Here is a 20,286-nt window from a genome sequence, read left to right on the forward strand (position 1 = left end):
CATCAGGTATTCTATTTGTATTCCTTTCTAGACTCTTTAACTGAGATTAATACGTAAACTAGGGAGTTGTTATGTTAAATGTTAAACATTTTACATTCGCAACGACTTTGTACTCACAATCTATGTTTACAGTATTTTATGGTAAAACAAGCTTCAATGCGAAGCAAACACTTGTGGGACAAGATGTAACACTTACCTCCAAGCATTTAAACACTGCTTTTCGTACTCCGGTCACAACGTAGAAATGTGGAATATTCAATGGAGCTCCTCCGGGAACCCTCTCGTGCGTGAATTGAAATTTCTACTGTAGTATATGATTAGTGCAACCGTAAGCGTTGCACCAAAAAATCTATTTTGTAATGGAATGTCGTTTGCAGGCAGACTGCTTACCACCTTCTACTACGACTACTATTGCTACTACTACTGTTGCTAATATTTGTAGTTTCCACACTATCTTTGGATTCTCGTCTTTGATACACTAATGTTGTCGCTACGTTTGATGGGAATGTGATAATGCTTCCTAGTGGCTGAGTTTGGTGTTGGGTTGGGAAGGATCGGGCTGACGCGATGGGTATTGATGTCTATTTTGCATCTGGCTGGCGGTGAGCGGCTTTCGCACTACCGATTTCATTCGAAACGTTACACGGTATTACCATGCTGAAAGAAATAAGAAAATAGTACAACACATTTGTAAATATGCTTTGCTGGCAGATAATTAAATTAAACCCAATTTTATGTAAAAACTAATGCAGCAATATCCTCCGAACATTTCTAACTAATAAATCTCGCTTCCAATGACGTCTAATTTCCTATTAGACAATGATCACTTTGTCATACTGGCATCTGTAGCTCGTATAAGCGTGATTTTCATCAAGGAATGCTATTGTCCATACTCAGTGGCGTAGAAAATTGGTTGACAACAAAACGCGCCGCTCAATACTGCAAGAAACTGGAGCAACTACGGAATATGCCCTTGTTTGATATTTAAGTATGGCGATAGATTTACAACCTCCAATATAGTATGCTCTCGTTTCTATTCGCATTCCACAGCTTTTGCGTATGATTGTATGTCGCTTTTTGCATAAAAGCAAACCGATCATCCAGAGATTAGAAAAGCACTGCCTCTATAGCTAGAAGACTTGTACATGAAGCGAGCAACAATAATTTTAGCACAGATCATTTGACCCATTGTTCGTACGATTCGGGTTAGAGGGAGCGTTGCGCCAGCACACAGTCAACGCACACAGACTCGGTTGCATGCAGGGAGTGATATACTGGTGGCGACAGTGTAGAATTTGTGTGTGTGTGTGTGTGTTTTTTTTTTGCAGTTAGTGCCAGCTTCCATCTGGGTGCGGTAGGTAATGTACCTTCCTTTATTATGTATCGATTCATTTTCCACTTTGAGGTCGATCTTTCCGAGTTCCGGCAAGACTGACAATCAGTTCCCGGACAACACCCAACGAGCCCATTCATGTTACGTAATCCATCGGGGGAGAAGCTACACCTCACTGCAGTGAACAAATTGAATGGACCAACACACCACTTTCTATTGGATGGCGATAGGAAAAAAGAAAAACAACATGTAACAATTCAGCGGAAATGAATTGATTGGATGAGGTAAGCTTTCGCGCCATGAGAAAAACTATCACACCCGACCTTTACCTGATGTGCAACACAATGGGTTGTTTTTGTTGGTTTGGAGAAGTTCTACTAAAATTGTTTTTTTTGTTGTTGTGTGCATTCTACTTACGTACTAACGTAAAAATTTGCTTACGCCTAGCTGTTGCATTCAGTAGAGTTCAATTGCAACGTTGTGTCTATCTTCTGCCCCGTTTTAGCTTTGTGCTATAGTGTATTAAAGTGTGAGCGAACAGTACTGTCGAGCATATTGTTTCAAAAACATTTACGTTAGGTAGGGTTCATTTAAGAAACTGTTTCGTTACATCGTATGATGATAAATGATAACACATATCTTTTCACCGACTGTTACCTTAATGATTTCCTTAAGCAGGGTTGTCTCATGCGATTGTCCTAAGCGAGTTTTCGTACAGTTTTAGAGCACCATAGTCGAGAAAACCTTCAAACCATAAACCCCCTTTGTGGCATTGAGATATTTTTACAACCAACAGAGCGCGCAGTGCGTAGCTTGGAATCGGAGAAACATACTTATCTCCAACATAATCACACCAAGCAGTTTTTTAGCCACCTGTTTCTATTTTTGGACCGACTCGAGTCGATTGATTGCGATAAGACCAGCAGATTGTTTGGCAGTGAAGAAAGCATCAAACCCCAGAGACCAATCAGTAGATTCGTTTTTTCGTCCGTTTTTTTTTCTTGTCTTCACTTTCACAGTTACCGTGCGCGTGTTATTTTATCAGTTTGAGACGTGGTGGAATTTTGGAACACACTTACATACACACATACGCAATTCTTTTCCATTGTTTCGTGCCTACCATTTCGTACTTAGCTGATAACATCATCCAAACTACACTAGCGCCAACAAGATAACAGCGATGAAGGGTGGTATCATGCTGGTCCAGATTCTTTTCGGTAGTGCTAACTTGCGCTTAATTCAGTGTCACAAGATTAGCAGTTCAACTTACACCGCAGTAATTGGGTGTATGCTCTTTTTAAAAATACAATATGTTTTTTTTGTCGTTTTGTTATTTTCCGGCAATTTATAACGCCTTTATCAACGTTTTCAGCTTTAACTACAGTAAATAAAACTCAAGAGAGTCAGTTAATTTCCTTAAATTCCTTAAACCCTACACACGCGGTGCCATCGATATATAGACACCATTCATCGTTTCAGGAAGTTCGCGTTTCGCGGAATGTTTTGCAACATTCTCGGTGTAGGCTCATGCGAAGACCGTGTGATAGTTAAATCCATTGTTACACACGTAATTTTACCATACCAAGCAATTGTAAAACTGTATAATGAAAAACAACCACAAACCACCTCACTTTTCGACAGCGCAATCAGCGCGTGGTGTCATGCGTGATGCCCACGTTTGTCAAATACTTTACACGGGCTCTCTCTGTTTATTGTAAACTTTGTCTGCTTGTTTTAATGCGCGCTGTGATATTTTTGCGCGTGTTCAACCGTATTGGCTTGCGACAGATAATTTTTCTTAAAAATGTTAAGTTTTGGTTTTGTATTTCGTTTTTTTGCTACCTGAATCACTGACAACCGGAAAGGTCTTATTATCGCGTAGGGTAATACACGCATTGGCGCGTGTCTGGAACGTGTTTCGAATGCACATTTCATAGCCACACAAAAGCAGGGTGCAGTTACAAAAAGAACACTTCGAAGCATCAGTAGGAAAGAATCGTTGCCAGTGCAAAACCTCTAACACTCTAAGCGCACTTTTCTATCACTCCTAGCGAACTGCATTAGCTCGGAAATCAAGGCCATCGCATTTGTTGCTCACGAAACTATCCACTCCTACAGCACACACCGGATCAATGAAAACCTTTGTTTCTCGAGTGACTGCCGAGCATCTCCCGAACGAGTGAACGGATCATTCGTCTTAGTGCCAAGTACGCTGTACGAAATCTTTAAACACATTTACGGAAGGAATCGTGATTTGACGCCACAATCGTGCATTATCCACTAGCAAGATCTCATCCATACTGCCTACGAGCGCAAGAGAGCGTTCAAAGCAGCTTTGGAAGGGCAAAGATGATCGTGATGTTGCCTTTAAAACGCGGCAGTTGTTTCTACCGCTACTACACAGCTTTAGGATCCGAACAATCATATGATGAGTAAAGCGAACCGAGTTACTAACACTTAGCAATATAGAAGGGAGAGCTGGTGATGTAATCCGTTCTACGGATAAACACCAGCAGATCGATCGTAAAGCCATCGTTTGGAGTAAAAACGAGCAATATCTTCGCTTGCGGGTAAAAGGAATGCGCCTACAGGGACTACAGCACAGTGTATTCCCCCCAGTCGGTATCATTCATGATTGCTCAATTGAATCAATCAGTGGCTTATGCCCGTCTCAATTTTACAAGGAGTGTAACATTGTTGGATGATTACATTTGCTGATATAAAGTCGAGTTTATTATTCTGCTTTCCCTCAGGCCGTTGTATACGAAAAGATTATGGAAAATACGATTAGGATCACTCTAAAATTTTGTTCAAATACACCTCAAACCAATTACACATGAACTAGTATTCATACAGTAACGCCTCTATTTTCCTACCTTCAGCAATGAATCAGGACATAAACGAATTCTCAAATGCACAATATATCTTCAAATCACACAAAAACTACCAACTCCTAAACAAAAACTCAACAGCAACAGACTTCACCCTTACGGTGTTGCGCAAACTTCCGAGACATAATACCTTAGCGGCAAATTTTGCTTATCGGACACCTTGCTCGCAGTTGATAGCGCGATTATTTAAAGGTAAATAAATTTCACCTTGAAGTTTAAATTTGACTGGCTTTACACTTTCATTTACTGTCAAAGAACGACGTCCGCAGTACAAATTATTTGTTTTGGTATGTGAGATAATAGCTCCACCAGTGCATGCGTTGGACGGAATGGTACCACACCTGTTTAAAGAATGGTTCTCAAAAACGCTTCCATCAGTCAATCAACAATCAATCTGTTCAAAGTTTAAAGGAGTATGCAACGAATGAACACAATCAGTTGAATGCATACATAATTAAGTATCGTAGAACTATATCCCATGCAATGTACGTAGTAGTGACACTACACGCTATAAAGTTTACGTAACAAGTTGACACAGTCGAAAGTGTAAGCGGAAGAAATTAACAACATAAAACACGCACTCACACTCTCGTTACATACGCTTACCTACACGAGCTCATCATCCAGTTTTGGGGTAATCTGTCTTGTGTGGTTTTGTCACTTTTCCCTATCTTTCAAGGTAATTCTAGCAGCGCTTGTAAGAGTCTATGTTTTGTTTGTCGTTTGTAAGCTGCGCAACACTACGCAGTACTGTTACACTGGGGTAACTGATTGGTGTTTTTAACTGTATACCAATTTCAACAAACCGAAGGTGGTGAGGGGTATGGAAGAAAGGGAGAAATAAAGTTTATTAATCAGTTTATGCCATATTTCATTATACTCACTAGGCGTTTATGTACAATATCGAAATCATTGTTTTAATATATACACCACCATGCGCTAAAATGTTGAATGCTCTATACTGAAACTCGAAAAAAAAACTGGTATACACAATACTTCTAGTGTTTCTATTATGCCTGATTGGGTTTTTTTTCTTCATTCAAACGGCTAACTATGGACGGTAAGCAGGCTAGAAAGCGACAGAGTTGCACCATCGTGTTCCCTCCCCTCCGCACCAGTCGCTTTGTTTCAGTTTTGCTGCTTGCTGCAGCACTGCATTTCGATCGTGTGTGAATGTATTCGACCTAAATTCCCCAAATTGTGCACGCCATATGCTGTGTCGCCTTCTATTCGATCCATTGCACCAGCTGCACATGAGTGACGTTTTTGACGAGCTGAACCTACGAACCTTAGGCAAACTCAGCAATCTTCGTGCTTCACAATGCCGCTCCCGTCCAATCGAAGCGCCATTGGATACCAATACGCAAACTCTCGCACACATTCTCGCGTGTCAGAACGACAATCGCATGTTCTGGGAGCGAACAAAAAGTGCCGCATCTAGGCTCTGCGATCACGATCGCGATCGCGATCAACTTTTTTTTTTTCTTTAGCTTTCTCGAGTGTCTATTCTTTCACACATTCATTAGCAAGCGGACAAATGTCGACATCGTTCAAAGCCTGCCCAGGCTAGACGATCATGCATTTGCTCGAACATGTCACCGTCTTGCCAGCACTGTCTTTCAAGCTGGTGTAATTGGATCATACTCTTCTTGAGCGGACACTCCAAACCCTGAGGAAAGATAGGGTAAAGCATTGTGTAATATTTCGTGTACTAAATTTCCCCCTCCGAATCAAATCGATTAGAACTTTTACGGATTTTAACTGATAACTAATAGGGATTTTTTAGTGACTTTTCGTTCTTAGCTATTATAATATTTTGATCATGTACATCACCCATGGTATCCCTTTAGTGTACATATGATTAGCAGCCGTACACCAATTAGATAAAGTTCCTTAAATAAATGTATTAAATGACTACGTCCAAGGAAAAAAATTCAATTTCGATTCATATTCATTCTCTATTTATTTTTACACTAACGTCGATGGATGTAGCTTTAACAAATTTCAAACATGCTTCCAATTCTTCACACACCAGAAGTAGTCACGTGACACTCGAAGTGCAGCTGTTGCTATGCTATGGCGAATCGAATGTAAACGACTTTCGCCGTAGGTCATCGTCGCCATCATACGTGTATCGGAATTGCAGACGTGTCAATTTTTGTCTTGGTTTTCCTTGGATCCAGCGCTCCACGTCGTAGACACTGTCCGCGCAAAGCTACCGAATGATTGATTACGACTGCTATTTTATGGCCCCATTTTGTGTGGTTGCAGTAAGCGATTCTATATGTATGAGTGGATGTGTTTGTGTTTCTTCACATTTTGCTGGGTCACCTCAAATTTCTCCCAATATACACCGCCCGGGAATGTACTGTGTTTCGGGCGTGCTTTCGTGAATTATCGTGTTATCAGCTAAGATAAGGAGCTTTACTTCACTTGTTAAGCTAAAGGATTTGGCGATCGGCTAAAAAGTACAACAGCACAACCAAATACCTGATTCGAATTCAAGGCGACAGCGGTTGCCTTTTGTTCGGAGTGATTGATTGACAGGTGTTAGAATTTGGCAGAATATTTTTACATGTAATAATACTTCAGCATGGGTGATGGTGCTTTTTGATTGTATTTGCACTATAATATAATAGCAGTGCACCTAGGCGATGATGTCACAGATGGCCAACATCACAATCAACATCATGCCAGTGTGAGCGGCGAAATGCCAATGGATAGGAGAGCTGCGACCAGCACGCACTCTCGTGTGTCGTGAAATTGACGCTCGAAAATTGTGCCCTGTCCAAATTCAGAGCCAAAGACATGTGCAGTGAAGAGTCGCCTGAACCTTAATGGTAAAAACTGACAATTTGCACGATCTCGCACAAAAAAAAACGCCACGCAAAGTGCGACCCCCTCGTTGTCGAACGTCGGGGCATACTCGATATAGAAATCCATTCGTATTTGCTATGCTGAGGAGCAATGTATGTTGGAGGACCCGCAGCGCAGTGAATCCGTCACCCGGCATAATTTATAATTATATCATTTATTTTTGTGTACAAAATCGCCACTACACGCTGCTCTGACTCCCGGGCCTGCGGCGGCCTGTGCATAGTATAATCTGTCATTGGTAAAAATGAGGAGCAGCACATGATCGTAGTGGCGGTTTGCTTAGTAGCCTCCTTTCCGCGATCACCGAAGGACTGTAGTTTCTGCCAGACGTACCTAAGCAATGACATAAATCACACCTCACAAATCGTAAGCCATAAGTGCGCCAGATCGGCCAAGACGAGTGCAAACTGCGATCGCCAAGGATCACCACGCGTACTAGAACGACAATATTGGTCAATTTCTTTTGGCCCAGTTGAACTTGCTGGCTAGGTGCACGGTGCAATAATTCGTAGTGTTGCGCAGCCGGTGCATGGTGCCGAAAGTAGCTCTCGCCGATTTGCCCGTAGCACCGATTTAACGCGATCTTCGGCTGTGGACAATTTGAGAAATTTAATTTTAATTATTAATAATAGGATAAACCAGACCGGGCGAAATGCACACACAACGAAAGCCAGGAATTTGGCCCATGTCATGCCGGTTACGGTACGGGCGTACGGTTACGGTTACCGCCATGCATCGCTTCCTGACCATTTCGCAATTCGTTTGTTCATTTTTTTTGTCTGCTTGCTGCGTCATTATTCGGTCTATCTTGCCAATCACCCATAGCACTGTAGCGTTTGCAATTGGTTTCAAAAAAAGACGGAGAAAGGATCCTGGGAGAAGAGCATGGATTGAATTTGTACTATCTTATCGCACACTGAAATTTGGTTTCACCTTTTGGTTGCCACCAAAATCAAATTGCCTGATGTAGCTTATCTTATGTTTGTTCGTCGAGAAATGGTCAACGATACAGTGCGAGACGTTACGTGAGAAAGTCTGACAAGTAAGAACGCCCAAATATATAACGTAGATATATTGTTAACTTGGATATGATTAAAAAATGCTAACAAGCCAAACAATGCATAGGAAAATTAGTCAGCTGTTTCGAAAAACGGAATGAGATGATGAGTGTATCACTTTTCATTCTCCCTCTCTCATTATCTCTCTCTTTCTCTCTCTCTTCATCTCTCTCTTGCTCTCTCTCTTGCTCTCTCTCTCTCTCTCTCGCTCTCTCTATCTCTCTCGCTCTGTTATGAAAAAAATCGCTGTTGAAAAATTATATGTGTTGCTAAAGACGTGTGAGCTAATTATTGCTATAGATTTGTTTTTCCATTTCAACTATTGAAAATTTACAAACTCCGACCTGCCAAGTGTGGGCTATGTTAAAGCAAATGTAACATAAATCTTATGTGATGCTAAGAAATATGCCACAATAAGTAAGAAAATGTAGCGACTCAATGAGGAGAGAAGCGGAGCAGACGTATCACCTCGGTGCGGGCTAAATGGAGTCAAGTAAATGCGGTTTAACCTAGTTGAGGCGAAACCCGTCCACCAAACCTATCCCATACCCAACACCATCCCACCATGCGCAACTCCAAGCGACACTTCGATTTCAAATGCAATGGCTGGCTAATGTTCACCCCCACATACTCTCACACACACACACACACACACACACACACACACACACACACACACACACACACACACACACACACACACACACACAATGCACTGCAAAAGCGCGGTAGAAAAGCGACGGTACAGCGGGAAAGGCGCGTGTAGATCGCAACGTTCGCGCAATAGTACGCGGCCACCCCGCGGTCGGGTGTCGCGATCATTCACGACACGGCCGCACGATCGACAAAATGTGCGGTGAAAGGAGGAAGTGAGAGCAAGAGAGTGTGTGGAAGCAATGTTGCAGCAATGGGCCTGTATGTGCCTCCAACTGTGACTCAATGTCCATGCTAGTGAATGTGTGCGTAAGGGTAAAAAGACGCACGTGAGGAGCGAACGAGACAGGTTTGCTTTGGCGAGAGAGGAACAGCGCACGAAAAGATCATTCATCGGTGAGCAGAAAGTGAAGGTTTTTTTTCTGTCCACTTTTTTGATGCTGATGCTACTGGGTGGGCGGGCTGTCGGGTGGGCGAAAGGGTTGTGGCAGAGTAACGCACCCCTTTGCGGGAGCGAGAGACGCGAGCAAAGAGGGACACCGTCAAGGGGAGTGAGCGCCTGGTGCCACGGCGGTTTAGGGGGAAAGATCAAGGTACTTTTACACTGTAGCGCGGAGACCCATATGAAATTTATGCTTGTTGCATAATCGCTTCACTTTCGATTCATCAGCTTTACTCCACTTGGCCGACAGCGATCCCACGCTCGGTGAGTGCGGAAGGGAGACGAGCTAGTTCGCATCGTATCACTGTGTGTATGTGTGAGTGTTGTAAGCACAAGACGGCGCCTCAACACTGCGACATTTGAAGTACTGCTGGGGATCGACTTTTGTGCAAACGGTGGGGATGGAAGGATGGGATATTTTGTTTTGTGTTGTTTCTTTTCTACTTTTTCGTTCTTATGTTCAGTTATGCCTGGGCTGGTGGCGTCATCTCAGCATATTATAAAGCATATTGACGAGGCTACGTTGTTACTAGACGTACACATATATGGGCAAAATAAAACAAACAGTTACATTTTATGCGACAGTTTCCAACAAACGAGTTATTGAATGATATTCCAAGCAGTGAAAATAATTTCATTCTACAACAATGTTGCTTCCCGCTTGGGATTAAAACCAATCGTATCAAACCACCTCTTCGGTACAGTTTCATCGCCTCGCGGTACAACATCTGTTCCACATTGATAACAAAGCTAGTCGAAGTATGTATAGAAAGCGGAAAAGGTGCGAATGCCAACCGCTTTCTTCATGCAAGCCCGCACTGCCGGTTCTTGGGCAGCCTAATCAAACTGTAGCTGACCTACTAAACTTCCCGATAAGGAATCTTCGCCTCAACTCTAGTGAGCGTTGATCAGATGCCATGCGTAGGGTCACTAATAACAAAGACCAGTATTGATCCGATAAATGGAGTGTTAAGTTTTGTTCTTACATCATAGTTGACACAACACGCCAAATGAACATTAATGTATTTGCAATTCAAATGCTAAACTGGACTGCACTGGATGTCCGCCACGTGTCACTTCTTAGTTCATAGTTTAGTTTAAACAAAATCATTCAACCCATTTGTGCGTTTCGTCTAAGCTTCTATGGCTGCTAGGCAAAACGAAACACAACGGCACATTCGCAAACTCTCTGCGTCGTGCGACGAACCAACCGTGCGCATCTGGACAATTCAAGCGCTTTGGTAACAACATAGGAGCGAAACGTTGTACCCCAAGCAATTGCAGATTATGACAGCAAGACCGTGCATCAACGTGCGGCAATGGGGATGGACCAAAGAGAAACACGAACAGTTGACAGTAGAGACGGTATCGCCACTGCTTGGGAGTATGCGCCGACGATTGCATAATTTTCGGTCAGTTTAGTCGGTAGACACTTTCACCTCTACGGTACCGAGCGAGACGAGTTGTTAGTTGCCATCTTTTTTTTTTTAGTTCAATCTAGAGATAGATATAGAATTAAAAAGTATTAAGTAAATAAGTGGTAAAAGTAAAAGCGCTAGCATCAAACATATAATGAAAAGTGGAACCTTTCTTAGGCGAACATCTTGGTTAATCAAGAAGTTGAAAAATACGGCAAATATATGTTTTCAGAAATCATTATAGATAGTGGATAGTGAAAATAACAGCATTTTTTTTAAATTAAAGTTAGTATTAAACATTTATTACACAATCTAAGAATGAAATTAACTTCAATATTTCTGCTTTAAAAATATGTTGGAAGTAATGTTGCACACATGAAACACGGGATGTTCAGAAAGCGTCATTAAATCTAATAAGGAATCAATTGAACAAAAAAGTGTAGAATGTAAAACTGATAGCAAAAACATGTAACGAATCTATAGCCAAAGTATAATACATAATAATAAAATGTGCACCATCCTTTACACCCAAAATAGTTACCGTGAACCAATTGTACTAGAAAGTATCGACGGATGGCACATTTTCCGATGACAAAGAGTGTCCGGTGCTACTCACCACCTATTATATCGGCAACATGTCTGTTGTAACTCATGCGCAACCGGAATGCATAATGATGAGTACCCAAGGTCAGCACAGCTTTGTTGCCGATCGTCACACATAGAGAAAAAACCTTAGTATGTGTGTTTTCCTGATTTTATTTCCACAACCACTATGGCCACCTAGCCGCACGAGCGGTGAGGAAACTTTCGACACTTCTGCGACGATTTACTATGACTTGTGAAATGTGTTTTTTTAGCAACTGAAGGGCGCCACGTTTTGTGGTTGATAAGCGTTCCTGAAACCGTACGAAAAACGTTCAAAGATAGTGTGCCACACAAGCGGTCCAATTACTTGTTGTACAGGTAAGTTTATGTATTTGTGGAAAAGAAAGAGTATAACACTGGTTTGCTTTAAGTTGCTCACCAGTCAGGCCTCCAGCTAGCAGCGACAAGATAATGTAGATGTGCTTTCTCGCATGACTAAACTTACTTCAGGCGGTGGCATCCACGCGATCACCATATGCACGTATGTGCGTTCTATCCTTACGCACTATATTTCGGGCGTGTGTGTATTTATGGAGCAACCAAGGCCACTGAAAACCCGCGACACTATGCAAGTGTGTAAGTGCTGTAAGTCATCAAACGTCACGGCCGTATCAACCGTGTCAGCTGGTTGCGACATCGAAATGCCGCCTCATATATTATGCTGCGTGTGTCATTCTCAGAGGCTTTCGCTCGCTCTCCATTTCTTGGCCTTTATTACTTATTGACCTCTCACAAGTGTTAAACTAGTTACAAACGAATCAAACCATTCACAACCGAAACGAGGCGGCACCGAGAGTGCGATGATTTACTCGTACAGTTATTTTGGCTTATCAAATTCTTATACATTTGTCAATGCATTTGCTTTACAATAGTAACACGAAGCGACCCAAGAGGAACGTTTCTACGGGGCTAAAAGGGGGAGTTAAACCCTTTGCCCCCAGAACCAACTTATTTCCTTTACGTATCAATGATTAGCTTCGAAACGATTGCCCAATCACCTTCTATCCAGGGCCGTTCGAGGCTCGGAACGTGTTTGTGCGTGTGCGTTTGCCCTCCATACAGGCACCACGATCTCATGCGCATTTGTAAGTATGCTAGTGTAGGAGTGAGAGCATTGGAAGGAAGAAATAATCATTGACCTTCACTGGTAAACAAAACATTCAACCTCCCTCTCGAAAACTAACACCTCTCAACGTACTACTCACCGTTAGTGTGTCACCGAAAACAGCGACGCGGCATTAGAGAACGATGCCATCGGGCAGCACGCTTCGGAACGGTTGCTGAAGGGCCTGAGCGTCCGTGATTGTTTTTCGAAGCGTCACTTATACACGCGCAGGGACATGCGACGAAATTTTGGTTAGCGTTTCAATACGAATCGAAGCGCTTTACTATGGAAGAATATAGACATAGGTAACCCCGAATATGTGTCGCCGTCGTACGCGATCAAACTCTCACACATGCCTGGGTCGAACGCACGCACGCACGGTCGCTTGCGATCGCAGCTGGTATCTCCGGATGTTCGGCTATGACATTGTATCAGCCATATACATCGCTTCTTGCGACACTTTGCGTGCGTGCCCGTATTGTCACGCGTCCGCCGTTCGTACTGGTGTTTCCATTAGCGGCTATGGCATTTCGATGAATACGATACGGGGATGCGGGAACAAATAACCATATGGTTATTTCTATCTCTATCGAACTGTGCATACTATTCTTTCCCTACATTTCAATTGCTTCATATCATACACGATTTTGCGCATGTATAATACTTTCCCTAGCATTACTACCAACTACTGCTACTTCGACAACTACTGAAACCCCTACCACTGCTGTCCGCCATATTGCTAGCTGACTGGATGTTAGGTAGGCAAGGTCGATGTTGTTAGTTTTCAAATTAGCAGTGCTACGAATTTGCTTTTGATTTGGTAACGATGTGTTGTAATGTGAAAGCCCACCGCGATACATTTAGAAACCATTACACTCGAAACAACCACCAAAACTATGTACATATTTTACTACTCGTATATTTCACTGATTGACTGCTACTAAGCACTGATTTAGTTCAAGCTTAAAAAATACGACTCATAAATCTGAGTGTAATCCATTTTTTGCCTCAATTTCTCAGAAATCAACCCCAGACAATTTGGTTTTGTAAATGTTTCCAACCTGTTCATATTACCTCGATTACAGAAAACTTCACTTATTCTCCATCTCCAATGTACGGTATAATGTTTGCTTCTCCTAGACATATCGATCAGCACCTATAGAGCGAAACAACCAATATCCGTCCGAGTGAAAGTACCAACAACAACCCAATTTCACCCACATCTGTCGGTTGCGTGGTCTCCGAAATGCCAGACGTTGTCGATTACGTGTAGCCGCCATGGCTTATGCAATCGTGTCTGATCGACGATCTTTCACCGGTGATCCCCACGGTGCGTGCGTATCGTACACTACGAACGCACCTCAACATCGGGGGCTGGGAAGCGAGCTGATGAAAGCGAAAGTCGCATCACAATGAGAGTGACACATTGCCGCGAGAATACGCGCGCACGCACCGCCACCAAACGGGCGGCACCGGATGGCAACGTTGAGTTGTGGAGTGACGAACGGCGGTAGCGGCCACCATACCATCAAACTCCCCACTCCGAAGAAACCAGTATGCGCCAAACCATACCCCGGTGTTACCATTACCAACACGCAGAGAGAAGCGTTCTTCGCTGCACGAACCGAACTGATTATGTTTGGCCCGGTTTTATTTCGTTGCCTCATCCGTTCCGTTCCGTTCGGTTTGCTTTCTGTTTCGTCCGGTCTCCTTTCCATGCATTGCGTTGCCCATTTTTTCTGCCCGAGCGTGCGGTGAAAGTGGATTAGCGAAGGTTAAGCCACTTACGCTTCGCACTCTGCACTTTCGATAGTTCGTAGCGACCGAGCTACAGGCAAATTCGATGCTAGCTCCACACGATCTTTGCCCGAGCTTTTGTTTCCATAGCCCGAGTTTCAAGCGCCTTGAAACGGCTATTTTACTCAACCGTCTGTGCAAACACGAATAGGCGAAATGCAGACAGTCACGGTTAACGTAACGCCTTGCGGTGTGCCGGCCTAACGATCGCAACCGAACCATCTTCCGGTCCGGTTACGGAGGTTTTGACCGTCATTCAAAAGTAGCGTATTGTATTATAAACACACACACACACACACACACACACACACACACACACACACACACACACACACACACACACACACACACACACACACACACACACACACTTCCAAATACATATTTGCACACCATCATTGGTTATTAGTCCACTGATTGGTTGCTTTAAAATTTCTAATTAGGTTGTTAATGAAAAAGTGTGAGTTTATAATGAAATTGTTAGGCGAGTTCGGTAAGAAAATAAGATGCTAATCGTAAGTTAACCAATACTTTGAAAACAATTCATTCACCACACTGATGTAGAAAAGTATATTATTGAAAAGTATTTACAAAGCATATAAATTGAATACTTCCATTTCATTACTACATTCATGTGTTATTAGCTCCACTGTATGAGATGAAGCCAAGCATTTTTCAAAAGAAGCACAAACGGTTCTCCTTTCTTTGCGTTTAAACTTACAAATACATAAGTGCTTAGAACCTTCAACGAACCTTATCGTAAAATCCACCATTTCCTGTGAAGCATCCTGGTTGAACGAGACCTGAGTAACGAAACTGTCGAACAGTATACACCCTTGGCCTGTTCAGCTTCGCATTAGATAATCACACGCCTTTAGATTTTTCTCCTTTCCCCGGTCCATTGTTTGCTACTGGCCCGGTCTTGTTCGTTCGTTCCTTTCCCTTGATGTGTGGGCTCTTTAGTTATCAACCGTTTTCTCATTTTATTCGCTTCATCAAACATAGGATGTCCCAAAACGCAGCCAAACTTTGCGTACACAACGCGTGTATTAGTGCAACCGTTGATATCCCGCCGCCCGAGAGAAAGGAAGCAAGGAAAAAAGAGGAGGAGTGCAAGCTGGGTGTGCAGGATGCAAGGGGAGTGGTGTATTGGTGTAGATATAAAGGGAGAGAAAAACTGCATCCCTGCTTTTCTTCTGCTTGCTTGTTCGCCTTTACCCTTCTCTAAAACACACAGTTCAGTAGGGTAGCCGTACACACACAAGTACACATACACATATATTTTGAATGAAGGGACCTAATGCAAAAGAAATCCCTCGAGCATAAAGTACACTGCATTTCCAACAAAGGGGCGAATACACAAATTCTAAGCGTCATAAAATGATTCCTTTTGGCGAACGCGACTTGGTGTTTAATTTTGAAAAGTATTGCATAGATATAAAATCAAAAATATATATTCAGGTATAATGGATTAATACAACTATTATCGTTTAACGAATCGTCCATGCCAGTACACCTATTACTTTTACAAACAAATGCATTTGCTGTTCGGAATTATAAGCGAAGTCAAATACGTCAGTATCAAGCAAAATCATGCTTTGAAATAAGAGACACCATATTTTACACACTTTATCATTGGTAACCAGTATCGACGATACATTTTATCAGGAGAAATACAATACCACAAAATCGACCGTTTAAGGAAACCCGTGAACGTAATGTCAAGAGCAAACACCAACCTGTCACGGTGAGGTCACTCTCACAAACCAGTTGGTAAGATTTGCGGCAGGAGAAAGAGAGAAAAACTAAAGAAATAAATAAACAAAAGGGCAATATCATTGTTGCCCGTAGCACTGATTTTGACAATGTTTGAACATATTCAAGGATATCTGTCCGGTCTTATAATTTCGTTGATGGTGAATTTGTTAGCCATCGTTTGGTTGCTGTTTGGCGGATTTTTCAAGGAGTTTCCCAAGAAGTACGATTCCACTTCCATTATTAGTTTTGTTCGCGAAAGGATGAAATAACAGCATGGTCTTTTTTTAATCAACGGTAGTGTTAGTTAGGATATTTGGTCATGTTGCATTTTGCCGAATGCTACTGATTCCTTGAAATTCAATTCTCAGACAGAGCTGCTTTGGGCAACAAGAAATTTACCAAATTGTCAGTGTACAGTTGCAAGCTTTGACACGTTGGTGAACGAACGGAACGGCTTTCCATAAAACGGAACGGCTTTCCATTCTGGAGGAGCCTTTTTGAGGTGCAGTTTTTTTATAGATTTAGCTATCTGTGTTAAAATCTGTGAATTATGATACTTTGAAAACAATAATAACAATTAAAATAAAAACAATAACAATATAACCTGAAACATTAGTCCCATATACTCTGGCACGAGACGTTAACGCTACAGAATGGCTACAAAAAGGAATGCTACGCGAATATGCGCATAAAAGCGTCCATATAATTAAGCTTATTAATTATGTGACATCTTTTAAATTATATTGTGAACACTAGTCATCTATTGAAATATGTATACTATGATTTAAATACGAGCTTTATACCAATCTTTTTCTGCACAATAAAATGTTTCCCGCTTTTATCAAGAAAAATCGTAAACAAGACATGATTTTCGAAGAAGAGCCAGTGCAAGAATGAATTTAAAACAGTCACGAGAAAAAAAAAACGTTCAGATACACTCAAAATTCATATCTTCATTTTTCGTTTCCGTAACATTTTCCATCTTTCACACTATCACGCTAGTTCAGTGAAATTTACTCGCGTGATGCACTTTTGCGGGAGGAGTTCCGTTTTGCCATGTTTATACTGTTCTCACCACTTCTGTGTCACCGGTTTTCGTTTTTTGCACACATACACTTACACCAACCATAAATGAAAACCACACTTATTGAAGCGTTGTGTAAGTGTTAAATTTGGCTCCCTTTTCTCCCTCTGCACAAGCCAGCCACAGTGCACGCAGTGCATAGGTCACCGATCGACCGAACTTACAGCTTAAATGCTGTAGTAGATTGCAGCGGAAGGTTGAGTTATACTGCCGTAGTACTGGCAAGTTTGGCTTCCGCGTAAAGGTCATAGAGGAAGGATGGATCAACAGAACCAGCAGCCACAATTTCAGCTTCACTTTTCCTTTTACTTCAAACTGGTTTGTCGATCATACGAGCCTTCGTTTCTCTTTCTTGTAGCGTCGTTGCTCTACGTGCTTTTGCGTAATCGACGGTGTAACTTTGTTTTTTTTTCTTCCTCTTCGTTTTACTTCGTTCGCAAAAAGACAACACGTTTTTAATTCACGCACAGGTACCTAGGTCAGTCGTACGCACTACTTTTGGTCGCGTTTTAAATGAGAAAAAGCATCGCGCACACTATATGCTCTGCTTGCTCTGTGTTTTCTCTGCACCATCTCTTCTATATTGGTTTTTTGTTTTATTGGTACATGCAAATGTTGATGAAATTATTGATGAACTAAACCACTGAATGGAGCAAACTGTGCACTGCTACGTGATGTATCAACTATGATAGGATGTTAGTAAAATAATACCCACATACAATACATTCAAACGCACACTGAACAAACACTCACCATGCCGGGTTTAATACACTTTTCTGGGATTTTCGCATTCACGTCGTTCTCACAGAACGCAGTTGCGTTTGCAATACTGGCCTGCTCTATCACACTTTTCTGCGCTTGCTTTACAAACGCGCACGATCATTAGCACCGACCAACTGTGATGATGATGTTGAGGATTTTTGCCAGCAAATTAGGTAACCACTTGTTGGAGTATTTCACCGCAGTTTAAACTTTGCTTTATTTGCAGGTTCAATTGCACTCAAAACACTTTTTTGTAGCCTGCCGTTGTACGTGGGATGTGCGAATGAAGTTAAATGTATTGCACCTTCACTGGCTGCATCATCATTTCATTGCGTTTTCTTTAATTTGATGCTTTTGACACAATCGAAACGGGATCGGTTCCACCTTTGCCAACTATACTCGTTAAAACAATTTCCACGAACGACTCCTCTTCAATACAGTAACATTAATACTTTCCACAACAGCATTTCCCTGCGCCGCAATGCGCGAGGAGATCCGCCAATTTTAAACGGCTAGTTTGCTACAGAATACGGGTCCTCTGTAAAACACGCCCGGTGTGGAAAGAATAGCACGCACCGATGAACATTGTTTTTCGTTTCACTATACACCATGAAAGCCGTGCCGAACGTGAAGACACTTTCGCGGATGATCCGGCTGGATTACGCGAACGTTTGTGCGAAACCTAGAGACGCGCGAGGGACAATGGCGCGATCGGACACACCGTAGACGAGTCGCTGCTAGGCTCCAAGGTTTTGGGAACGAAACTTAGGACCAGCCTAGCGGTTGCGATCGAACCGAATAGTTGCAGAGAGCTCGAGGCGGCCGTTCGTCGCCTGCTGTCGTCGTTGTCGTTCCGGTAAAATATCGCGCGCGCGCACGCACTCCGTATGTGAGGTGATCACGACTGTTTTCTCTCGACTGCCTACATCGTCAGCAAGAGCAAAAAAGCAGGCCAAGACCAGCATAGCATCCCCTTCTTCCAAACAAACTGCCAAGAAAGCTGCAGCAGTTTGCTTCCTCTCGGCGCTCTCGAGAGAGAATGCGCGAGCTGCTCTCTCTTTCTCACACATACGCACACTTTAAATTCCTCTCTTTCATTCAAAGTATTCTCTCCAGCTTTGCTTGTGCAGTGAAATGTGCTAAAGGTGAGACTACACGGCTACCCTTACACATACATTAAGAAGTATTTAAATGTAAATAAAAAAATGCAATTTATATATTTTGCTGCAGTCCGCTCTTGATGGGTAATATTTACTGGCCCCATTTCTCGTTCAGTAAGTGATTTTAAAAATTTTAATACGCGGTTCGCTCGATGCTCCGAAAACAAATTGAAGTAATGATAAAACTTTTACGAAACAAAACTTTGTTTTATAACATTTTATTATCTGCCTTCCACTAGCAGCATAATACAGTATTTCAAATGATTTCAAAGCAGGAATCCATAACAAACGGTATTCTGTAGTTCTAACAAAGTAGATGTTGTATAGAACGAATCTAATTCTACGCGAGATAAAGAGAGAGAGAGAGAGAGAGAGAGAGAGAGAGAGAGAGAGAGAGAGAGTGGGTAATTCTAAACGATAGAGAGTAAGAGTGAACCGTGTAATCGAGGAAACACCTAAGGTGAGTGAAAAAGTCCGCGATTCAAACCTTCGCCAGTTTGGTGGGAGAGAAGCTGCAGTTGCCTTTTCACTTTTTCTTAAGATCGTAGTAAGTGAAAGGGAGATAAGCGAAATGGTGAATTGGTTAGCAGCTAACTCTACAGGCAATACAGTTTTTTTTTAACGAGAATTGCACGCACCAACAAGATTACCTGTTATGTTTAAGTTATTTTGATACATCATGTGTCCGATACAAACCTGAGCCAAATTCAAGAAAAGCCTTCTTCAGGAAAGGCTATTTCATCAAAACGGTGTAATAACTCGTAATGTCATTAAACAACGGAATTAGTAAGTACCGAATCATGAACATTTTATCATTTTTTGGGAAAAATGAGATTTATATAGCGGCAGTTATTATTCTATGTTCCTTTTAACTTCAACGCTGTTGTCAAAAAACATAGATACAAGCACCTAAGGAAAATGGGGATAAAACAATGAAGGATTGATATCTTTCATTAATACTTTTATTTGCCTGGTGTTTTTATGATATTTTTTTCAAATGCAATTTTAGATGTTTTAAGTTGTATTTGTTTTTCGGCTTGTGTATCTCATTTGTTTGCTAGAAAGGGGGAAAATCTGTAACTATGTACGCAAATAAAGGCACCCGATGGAAATAAAACTCGGTTGACATTCAACCTGAGAAAATAAAATCTAAAACAAAGACAGCAACAATGATCGTAATAAAATGATGTGTACCCAAAGAAAAGCGAAAGGAAAACCACAGCCACAACACGTAGTGGCCGCTTGGGAAAAGCCACAGTTAGGCAATGGACCGGATTAGGAAAGAAGGTTCATTGTGCAACG

At 42.0% G+C, this 20,286-nt stretch overlaps 1 protein-coding gene across 4 annotated transcripts in view; it reads right to left on the reverse strand.

The window, feature by feature from the left end:
* LOC121594250 (transcription factor Ken 1) overlaps positions 1-18,767 on the reverse strand; it is a 37,948-nt gene extending 19,181 nt beyond the window's left edge. For 2 of the 4 annotated variants that reach the window (XR_006004929.1, XM_041917307.1), the window contains exons 1-2: positions 17,816-18,767; positions 197-657 (exon numbers count right to left, since the gene is read on the reverse strand). Coding sequence is in view for 2 of the 4 variants with exons in the window: in XM_041917307.1 (XP_041773241.1) it covers positions 197-206 (10 nt within the window). In the remaining 2 variants the exon portion in view is untranslated. Of the gene's footprint in view, positions 1-196; positions 658-12,523; positions 12,707-17,815 lie in introns of all 4 variants that reach the window. The other 2 variants (XM_041917308.1, XM_041917309.1) reach the window with 2 other exon arrangements.
* Between the last annotated feature and the right edge of the window lie 1,519 nt (positions 18,768-20,286).

Source organism: Anopheles merus, chromosome 2L (genome assembly GCF_017562075.2).
Source record: "Anopheles merus strain MAF chromosome 2L, AmerM5.1, whole genome shotgun sequence".
Taxonomy (NCBI): Eukaryota; Metazoa; Arthropoda; class Insecta; order Diptera; family Culicidae; genus Anopheles; species Anopheles merus.